General features: G+C 32.8%; 1 protein-coding gene across 1 annotated transcript; it reads left to right on the top strand.

Moving 5' to 3' along the window:
* The first annotated feature begins 6,501 nt into the window (after positions 1-6,501).
* On the top strand, positions 6,502-10,078 carry LOC120141556 (proline transporter 1-like). The gene is made up of 7 exons (XM_039156392.1): positions 6,502-6,616; positions 7,182-7,406; positions 7,509-7,603; positions 7,827-8,016; positions 8,806-8,930; positions 9,354-9,569; positions 9,656-10,078. The coding sequence occupies exons 1-7, from the start codon at positions 6,535-6,537 to the stop codon at positions 10,031-10,033; spliced, it is 1,311 nt and encodes a 436-aa protein (XP_039012323.1). The 5' UTR covers positions 6,502-6,534; the 3' UTR covers positions 10,034-10,078.
* The last annotated feature ends 472 nt before the right edge of the window (positions 10,079-10,550 follow it).

The following is a 10,550-nucleotide window of genomic DNA, read 5'->3' on the forward strand; positions in this document are numbered from 1 at the left end:
AAGGTAGAGGGACTAAATATGTGATTATCCCACACATTAAAATACAACCTACCCCTATCGAAACTATGTCGTTTCATGTATGGTATATATATCCACCACTTAAGCCAAAATCGGCCCATATGTTTCATTTGCTTTGCTTCCTCAACCGAGGGAAGAGAGAGAGTTTTCAAACTCTCTCAACTCTCTCACCAGGGGAGAAAAAGTCGTCGCTCGCCAGTGGCGTTTCACTGGGGCTCACGACGGCCGGAGAGAGCCAAACACCCCAAAAGATTCCTCTCCTCGCCCTCTAGTTGAAAATAGAACCATACTCCTCTAAAACAAAGCACTTTGTCCTAGATCTAAAAGAGTTCTTGGTGGTTACTTAAAAAAAAACGAAGGCTTTGTGCTCAACGGGATCCCGATTTTGGTCGAGATTAGGTAACACTTTTTCTTGGTTGTTGTTTTTTCGAATGGGTTTTTGTATTTTTTTTTAGTTTTCTCTATTTTTTTCTCTTATGGTTCGAATATGGTATTTTTTTCTCTTGTTTTTTCGAATGGTTTTTTCCCTCTGGTTGCCTCTGTTCTTCCTCTCTTCTCTTGCCTTGATTTATGATATTGTTTTGGGGTGAAATCGTGGCCTTCAGTAGGGTAATGATACCCTAATTTTTAGGATAAGACTTGGAATATTTTTTTCAGATTTTCTAACTGATGGTGTGATTTTCTGTCACTGTTAATGGATGTGGCTGCTGACGGGCGGTGGCGTGGGAGTCTTTCGGAGGCGGTTCACGCGGCGGGGAGTTGAAGAGTTGGGTTGTGCATCTCACGCACGATAGATCGGACGGTTCACTGGCGGCTGCAACTGTTGCTGGACGATTAGAGTGAAAACCCTAATCTATTTTGGGTTGTCAAGTAGACCGATTCGAGTCGGATCCAGGTCTGAACAGGGTCGGGCTCCAGTTAGGTTAGCTTCTGGGTATGCTATTGGGCTCGGGTTGGGCATGTGTACTTGTATTTTGGGCTTCAAATTAAGCCTGCAAAAAATATAAAGTGTTGTTATAATAATAATAATAATAAGAATAATAATAATAATTTGAGAACTCGGACAAAAATAGGTGTCTACAAAAACTATCACTTATCGATTCACTTTTTAATAAATTAATATAAATATTTTAATCTTTAAATTATTTTATTAATTATCAGATTAAAAAAAGTCTAATTCAAAATTCGAAGATGTTAAAAAATAACTCAAATTCCCTCAATAATTTCCAAGAACACTATTTAGTATTTCCTTAATTATTTAAAAATTAAAATATTCCCTTAATTTTATCACATGTAATATTATAAATATTTTAATATAAATATTAATAATTTAAATTTTACATAAATATAAAATATGATTATGACATGATAAAATACGCAGGAACTAACAGAATGTCATTATCAACAAATCCGCAAAATAGTTTTCTCAAAGGCTACCGCGTAGTGACCCACTCAATGGCTTCAAGTTTTCAACACTAAAAAAAGATGATGTTCTATCTTTTTCGTCTTTCCCTTTTCACTATTTAATTGGGAAAAGAAAATTCCGTTCCTTTAAAAAAGCAAATCAAACTTTACTCCAATTATTACTCATCTATTCAAAACGAATATGTGAGCGAGTTAGGCAGCAATTAAGACATCTGTTCCGACGGTAAACGGACACACAAATTTATCTTATAAAGTATGAGTTTAAGAAATTATATTAAAAATTTTAAGGAATATAGAGTTATAAAATTTTAAGAGTGTGAAATTAGATGATCGATAGAAAATATAAAGAAAAATTTTAAAATACAAAAAAAAATTAAAATTCTAGAAATACGACACCCAGCACTTTCATCTCTAATCCCAAGTTAAGGCATCGAATTTAGGTTAAAGAATAAAACCCGTCCTCGTATTCAAAAGGGAAAAAAGAAAACCATAATGGACTGAAGGGGGGAATTGTTTCTTTAACAATTTTGAATTATTATATATTTTAAATATTTTTATTAATAATTTATTTTTATCTTGAAATTGTGTAAATTCACATTCTTTATAATTTTAACTGTTCAACTTCTAAAATAAAATTGTGTATATATAACCTTAAAAATGAAACGGTGACGTGTGAAATAGATTTTGTTGATGCAACTAAATTTGACGAAACTAATATGGAGAAGTTTCCTCGTTTTTCATGCAATGAATGTGCGTAAAACCTTTTACTAAATACAACATTACGGTGGGAGACAACATCATTATAAATTTTATCATATAATACAAAATATTTTTGCGAAAACACGACACGTGCAAAAGGTAATGGTTTCTTTTATAATTATAACTGTTGTTGCCAAGTGCCAAGTTGATCAGATCAATTCCCATGGCAAGAGGCCACCATTTCACTATACATATTATATAGTAGTGGTCCTTATCTACACCAACCATGTGGATGTGGTTCAAACTAATTAACATATTTATGGAAACATAAATATACTCCTTAAATAAAAATAAAAGCATGAAAATAGGAGAGTAGATCTATATTTATTATAAAGATTAAATTAGGGGTGTTCAAACGGGTAATTAATTAACCGACCGAATCTAATTACATAAATTCTATTAATGGAAATTTTTCTCCATTAACCATTAATTGAACTGATTTTTTTCTAAAAAAATTTAATCGAACCGAACTAAATTCGGTTAATTGATCGGTTAACCGAATTAACTGAATTAACCGAAATTTATAAATAATATATATTATATATTAAATATTAAATATTTTTTGGTTTACTCGGTTAATTTGGTCTATTAATTCGATAAAAATCGAGTTCAAACACCCATAAAGCTAAATAATATATATATATATATATATAATATTAAATACTTAATAATTTTGGTTAATTTGGTTAATTCGGTTAATTAAAAGATTTCGAACCGAATTAACCGAAACTGAAATTTGAAAGAAAAAAACATTAACTGTTAACCGACCGAACCCAAAATTAACAGACCGATTAACCGACCGAAATTTCAATTCGATCGATTAATTCGTTTTAACCGAATAGTAAACACCCTTAGATTAAATTAACGTAATAAGTTAAGTTGATACTTTTTTTTTATTTTGTCCTATAAAAGTTTGTATTAGTGTTGATGTTGGTCGTAGATCGTCCGTATTTCTTATTTCTCATTTATCATTTAGTTTCTTATATTATATACTTATTTTTCTTTTATTTTTTTAATTTATAATAATTATACCTATATGATATGATATTCTCTGTATTTATGGTATGTTTACGGTCGTTTGATTTTTTTTCCGGGTTAGATTTGACGTCGTATTGATTGATCAAGATGACACTTATTTGTTATCATGTTGATCTTCTCTACTTTGAATCTTTAGATTAGACTTGAATACACGATTTGTGTTCGTAGATAGTTTTCTTATTACGTTTGATTTTTATTTGAGGTTGTCGGCATTCTTTCAATAATTTATTTATTGTGTCAATGATTATAGAAAAATATCCTAATTATATGTACTAGTTTACAAACTTCATTGCAAATGTTTTTCTTTTTTAATAAAATTAACGATTCTATTTGCATATAAAAATAAATTAAGTCGATACACATTTAATTAAAAAGTAGTAAATTATATTTATTTTAAAAGATAATAAACAATATCATTATAATAATATCATTTATCTTTGTACTTATCTATTTGTTGATTAAAGTTGTTAGTGGTCTTTTATATAACTTATATTAGGATTTTAAAATAATCTGGTTTTGTCAATTTTCAAAACTGGGTTTATATAGCATATGCCAAATTCAGTGAAAGGCTTTGCAGTGCACCTATTACTTTCAACTTTAAAATGATGAAGAAGAAAGCAAATAATTTCCTCTGCCTCATCATTTGTTCTTTGACCTTCATTTGTTTCTCTTTTCCAACTTCTGATTTTAATGGATTAGGGTCAATTAGGGTTAGTGTAGTCTCCCTCTATAAACGGTTAAGATGTCCCAAAATTTGTTATTCGGGCCCCACAACAAAAGTGCTCTCTCAAAATACAAATAAATAAATGCTAACCCAATTTTAGGCCATAAAAACTCCTCTCATCATTCCAGGACCAATATAAGGAATCTTACACGATTTCATATATTTTAACTTTAGGCATGATTAGCCTCTTCACTAAGCTTCATACTTTGCTCGCGTAATTTCATATTTTATTCGTCGGAAATGTGTATATTTAAAAATTTATTATCTTTTTTATTGCATAACCTTCTTATCATCTAAGTTATGATCAAACCAATGATAAAAAACCTAGTTGCCTCTCCTTTCTTTTAACCCAATTCTCTTTGATTTATATTTTTGTGCCGTATTCTTTGTTTTTTTGTTTTTTAACTGACGACGACACTAATCTTATTATTGGTTAACCACTGGTGACTATTACTTCTCCCTTTCTATATTATGTATTTTATCTTTTTTCTTGAGATTTTTTTTTAATTTTAAATAAGATTCTCTGTCCTTGTAACGTGATTTTTCTCTGTTCTTGTGGCATGATCCTCGTGATCTTTTTTATATAGATAGGAGTGTTCATAATCAGATACGTATAATTTTAAGTATTCATCAAAGAGAACACATATGATTTCAAATTTAAAAAACAGCCTGCGTCTCGACCCAATTTAAAAAATTTCACATAGACAAATAGAAAATCTAATAGAATTTTATATTAATAAAGAAGATTGTATTTAAGATTCGTTTACGATGAAATTTTAAACTGATAAAAATACGTTGAGGATTTAGAATTAGATTAAAAGTTATGATCTAATACGAATAATGAATACAGATGTGATTGATGATACAAAAGAAATGAATAAACGAAGACCTTGAAACACGTAAAACCAGAAAAAACATATTAAATGGTTAAGCATATATAGTTGGTGAAACTTGGCAACACTTGCATCGATTCATCTCTTATTTGGAATGCTTAGTGGGAAATGATCTTTATATCATTAAAGTTCCGTTTTATCGTTGAACTCATCCAAAGATTACCATCATTTCCACATTTCAAAACTTCAATCATACAAATATTTCTCAACTCCATTCTTGCATTCAAAGACCAATCAAAGGGTATTGGGATGCGATTTTATTATTCTAAAAAATAGATTCTTATATTTTATATTTTATTTTTATTTTTATTAAATATCTAAATTTATGTTCTTAAATTTTTAATATAACTTCTTAATATGAAATTATGTGTCATTCCTTACTATATCTATACTAATATTACTTAGAGATACAATCATGAATTTTGAATATAAATTGTAAAAAAAGACAGGAATAGTACTGTTTTCACTTTTACTTTTGATTATTAAAATGTACAAATATCACGTGTTTTGATTATTTTCTCCTACAAATATTTATACAAATTAAGTGATTCAAGGTATTAAAAAGATAATTATTATTTCTAGAATGTTTTAGATTCTAGTACGACGCCTGTAGATAAATGTGTTTGAATGTTTTATTAAACGATTGATAATATTTTGAATAAATACTATTTTGTAATCGATTCTTACTAATAAAAAATAATAATTTGTATTATACAAATTTCAATATTTTGTATTATATTGGTATTTTTTAATTACTTATTTTATCACGAAATATTGTGCATATTATCGTGGGGCTCTAAATCTCCCCCCTTGTCTGAACTTTTACTCTCTTTCTCTTTTCAATTTTGGAATCTGATTTTTGAGCAACTTGGGAAGTCGTGTGTTTTACAAAAGTGCTTGAATCGACGAACTAGAAAAGTGAGCTTCGATAATTCAACATTAAATCTAAGAAAACTCAAGAGTTCGACTTAGAATTTAAATGTTTTACTATTTAATTAAAAATTTTATTAAATTGATCGATTATTTTAAACAGATATTAAGATACTCGTATTGGGTTCACTCAATTAAAAGAGAGAATGTGGAGATAATCTCAGGAAAAGGACATATTTTTCTTTTTGGGTTGTTAGAATAGAAGGAGAGTTGGGTTGGAGTATGGTGTTGCCAATGAAAGCCATCTTCCTCACAAACAGGAAAGTTGAGATTCCATGTTATCAACTCACATTCTCTTCCATGAGCTGTACCCAAATTATGAAAATTATTGGTGTCCAAATAAATGAACGAAGACGGCATGAATTTTGTGATGCTTCTGATCCCAGAGAATAGAAATTACCAGAAATCAATGACTTGATTTTGGAAAAATTTTAAAATCATAAAAATCGACGAATTACGTTTTTTATAGAAGTTCCATAAGAACTGAAACTGCCGTTAGCCTTCCTGTTTATGTGGAAATGTGTGCTTACAAGGAAGGAGTTGCTTACAGAATTCTGACGCGCGCCAAATATAGAGCATTGGCTCCTTGGGAAATATTTAAAATTGTTAAAAAAAATGGAAACCCAAGATTACGAATAATTAGAAAATAAAATTGTTTATTTTGCTGCTATAAAATCAGTACTCCCTTCCTTGTGAAACCATACGTATCTGAAGAACACAAGAAGAAGTTGAAAGAGAGAGGCAAACATGGTACCTGAAACCAGAAATGAGGCTGAGAACTATAAGTTAACCGTTGAAGTTCCTGAAACTGCACATGCTGTTAGTACTGGTACATAAAAATTATACATTTTCTACGTAAAAGATCCTTCTTTTTAAATTCTGGGTTTTTCTATTTGCGTTTTGCTTCGTTATATTTTTTTGGTTATGACAGATTTGTGTAGTTTGAAATCTGGGATCTTGTGTTTTCTTATTTTCTGCAAGCTGCAAAGTGAAGAGTGGTTTGTTTGATATTCTGATGCCACAAGAATGTTATCTTTTTTTATAATTGTTTTTGTTTCAAGGGGTTTTTATTGCATTCTTTCACAGCAAAACATTTTTTTTTCTACTGATACTTTGTTTCTCATGTTCTGTTTGTATATTCGAGTGTCATGCCATGCCCAAAATCATTAGATTTACTACTTGTTGGAACTAACCTCTTCAATGGCTTTTGATTTTTTTTCTCTAAGAAGCTGAACAAATGCAGAAAAATTACTTTCGTGGTTCTGTGATATTGTTCTACCCTGATTGGAATATTTCAAAAATAGTGACATAAGCAGGAATCATTCTGTTGGGGGTGAGTTTTTTTGATGTTCCATTTTCCATTTGAGCTCATTAGACCAATTTTCCTTTTACAGATTCATGGCTCCAGGCAAGTTTTGTCTTAACCACTGGTGTCAACAGTGTATTTGTCTTGGGATATTCCGGGACAATCATGGTCCATCTAGGCTGGATAGGAGGCATAGTCGGTTTAATGTTAGCCACCATTGTGTCGTTGAATGCTAACATGCTTGTCGCCAAGCTCCATGAGCATGGAGGAAAGAGGCATATCAGATACAGAGATCTGGCAGCACAGATATACGGTACAAGGCTCGAGTAAAACGAATATGAAAATGCAGAATCTTATTTTGTATAAGATCTTCATGTGTAATCATATGTTTTTATTTTATGCTTGATGAACACAGGTACGAGAGCCTATACTATTACATGGGCAATGCAATATGTTAATCTGTTTATGATTAACATTGGATTTCTCATTCTGGGTGGTTCTGCTTTAAAGGTAAGACCAGGTTGTTTAAATACACCTTACTTTCCCTGTCAATTCTATATTTCGAGTTCAAGATAGTTGTTACAGACGGTTTCAGAATATCCTGAACACAATCTCGGCATTTCTGACATATTTCTATGCTTATCCGCTCCATGAATAAGGACTCGGTTTGTCAATTTACATGAAGGTTCATATAGATATCAGTAGTCCTTTAACATGTGAATATGTAACGCAGGCTTGTTTTGCCGTTTTCAATTACGAGCACACCATGAAACTTCCGTACTGTATTGCGATAACCGGGTTTGCTTGTGCTTTGTTTGCCATATCGATACCACATCTGTCAGCTCTAAGAGTATGGTTGGGATGTTCAACAGTTCTTGGCCTGATATATATCATCGTGGCATGTGTGCTTGCAGCTAAAGACGGTAAGTTCTAATATATGATATTCGCGCTGTTCAGTTTTCCTTTTATCACATCGAAAGTTTCATTGAATAATCTCAGACTGATTGAACCGCAGATGAAAGTGCAGACAGAATCCTTAATAAATCAACTTTTTCTTTCCCTCTATATTTTCTTGTAAATGATGAGCCTTAATGTAGATCGAAACCTAATCAAATAGCATCTTGCTTTACGAAGTCCAAGCCTCGGATGATTTCCGGTGTGATGTTCGGGAAGGTTTCAATCCTCTGAACGGGGGTGAAAGACGAGCCAGCTTTACGTGATTCAGTAAAAGAAAAATAAGGGATTTCCAAGAGAGTCTAAGCAATGCTAACCTTTTAGCTTATTTAGGTCAGCCTGACTCTGTGGGAACCTCTATGTTGGCTGTTGCTTGCCATTAAAGGGACTATTGGCTCAATCGATGAGTTAAGGCATTCACGTGTTTGCCGTTAGTTACCTTGAACTTTATGCTTGTCACTTTAGAGCTTTAGATTATGTTGCATTCAAAACCTCAAGAAGTTTTTGAGCCATCATATGCATGAAACTAAATAGATCCTTGCCTGTTGTCTATAGAATAAACCGCACTGCTTAGCTCCTGCAACATTGAAGGAACTTTGTTCGATTTTCCGATAAGGCTGTTAGCTCCCTGAATACAAGTGGCTGGTGTTAATATCATTCAGATTCACTTGATTTTGATTCGGAACCCTGATGTACTCCTTTTTGTCCTCATGTTTTCCTTCATTTATGTTACAATAACGATTCCAATGCTGTTATAGGAATTAATGCACCTCCCCGAGATTATAGCATACATGGGAAATCAAGTAGCAGAATTTTTACAACTATAGGAGCATCTGCAAATCTTGTCTTTGCATTCAATACTGGAATGTTACCAGAAATACAGGTAGGCCAGACTATCTTAATGATTACAAGTTCATCCCTCCGATGCTGGAAATAAAAACCTCTAAACTTCTTCCTTCAACACCATGAATTAGTGTTTATATCAAGGCTCTATATATAGAACTTCATGTTTGCTTCGACAGACATCGGTCCCAGCTCAGCCAAACCGATCCATCCGTTTCTGTTTCGGTCTAGAGGATGTGTGTCGTGAAAGTCAAGGAAAGATGGGTGGGTTAGGGTGGCTCGTAGATTTAAATCTTATTCATTCCGAATATTTCGTATAGAATTCGTCGAAATGTTGTTTCCTATTCATTGAAATCTGGTTACTTCAACCATAAGACATAGGTTGAATTTGTAGCCATGTTGCATACTTGCATTCCTTCCTGTTTTTTCCGCTCTGCTGCTGATACATTGTTCCTCATAACAGGCAACAGTGAGGGAGCCCGCAGTGAGGAACATGCTGAAAGCTTTGTACTTTCAGTTCACCGTCGGAGTTGTACCGATGTTTGCCATTACCTTTATCGGTTACTGGGCTTACGGAGCGGAAACTTCCACATATTTGCTTAACAGTGTAAGCGGTCCACTTTGGATTCAGGCCTCTGCCAACATATCCGCCTTCCTGCAATCCATCATTTGTTTGCACGTAAGTATGTTTTACTTGTTTGTACCATCAACCACTTGTACCAATGCTCCACGAATCTGATGTGTTCATCCGCCGCCTGCCCTTAGATATTTGCTAGTCCGACTTACGAGTACTTGGACACCAAGTTCGGTATCAGAGGAAGCGCTTTGCAGCTCAACAATTTGTCCTTCAGAATAGCAGCAAGAGGCGGGTACCTTGTGATCAGCACACTGGTGTCGGCTCTTCTTCCGTTCCTCGGAGATTTCGAGAGCCTCACGGGGGCGTTGAGCACGTTTCCACTAACATTCATCCTGGCAAACCACATGTACATCGTGGCAAAGAGGAACAAGCTGAGTCTGTTACAAAAGCTGTGGCATTGGTTCAATGTCGTTATCTTCAGCATCATGTCTGTGGCGGCAACAGTTGCAGCTTTAAGGCTCATAACTGTGGATTCCAAACAATATCATGTGTTTGCTGATCTGTGATCAACTACTAGGGACTTAGAAAATACCCCCAAAAACAAAAACGATAGAAACCCGATTCCAGTGTAATGATTAGAATAATAATATTAATGTAATGTATTTAGTCAGTAATCGTTTCATAAGTTAGGACAAGAAGAAACCACAAGTACTATTGGAACCGAGCTGGATTGTATTTTTAATTTAATTTTAACTAGCTTTTAAGTTTGGTTTGATTTATATAAGATGAGAATATTTTAAATTGAATGTCTGTTCTTTCATTGGAGAAAGGTGGTTGTGTTGGTAGAGAAAGAGATGAGGAAGAGAATGATGACAATGAGGAGTAAGAAAGTGGAGAAAGATATAAGAATAAAGGAAATGAGAGTGAGATATGAGAAGAGATAAAATATTGACTGAAAAAAATAAAGAAGATGGAGGGATGATCATAAACTATGAATAAGTAAGAAAATTGATAGAATTTTTTAAATGTAAACAATCAGATTTATTAAACAATTTTTTTTAAATTATGTGATTGAGAAAAATC

This window comes from Hibiscus syriacus, unplaced genomic scaffold (assembly GCF_006381635.1).
Source record: "Hibiscus syriacus cultivar Baekdansim isolate YM2019G1 unplaced genomic scaffold, ASM638163v2 tig00002237_pilon, whole genome shotgun sequence".
In the NCBI taxonomy this organism is placed as follows: domain Eukaryota; kingdom Viridiplantae; phylum Streptophyta; class Magnoliopsida; order Malvales; family Malvaceae; genus Hibiscus; species Hibiscus syriacus.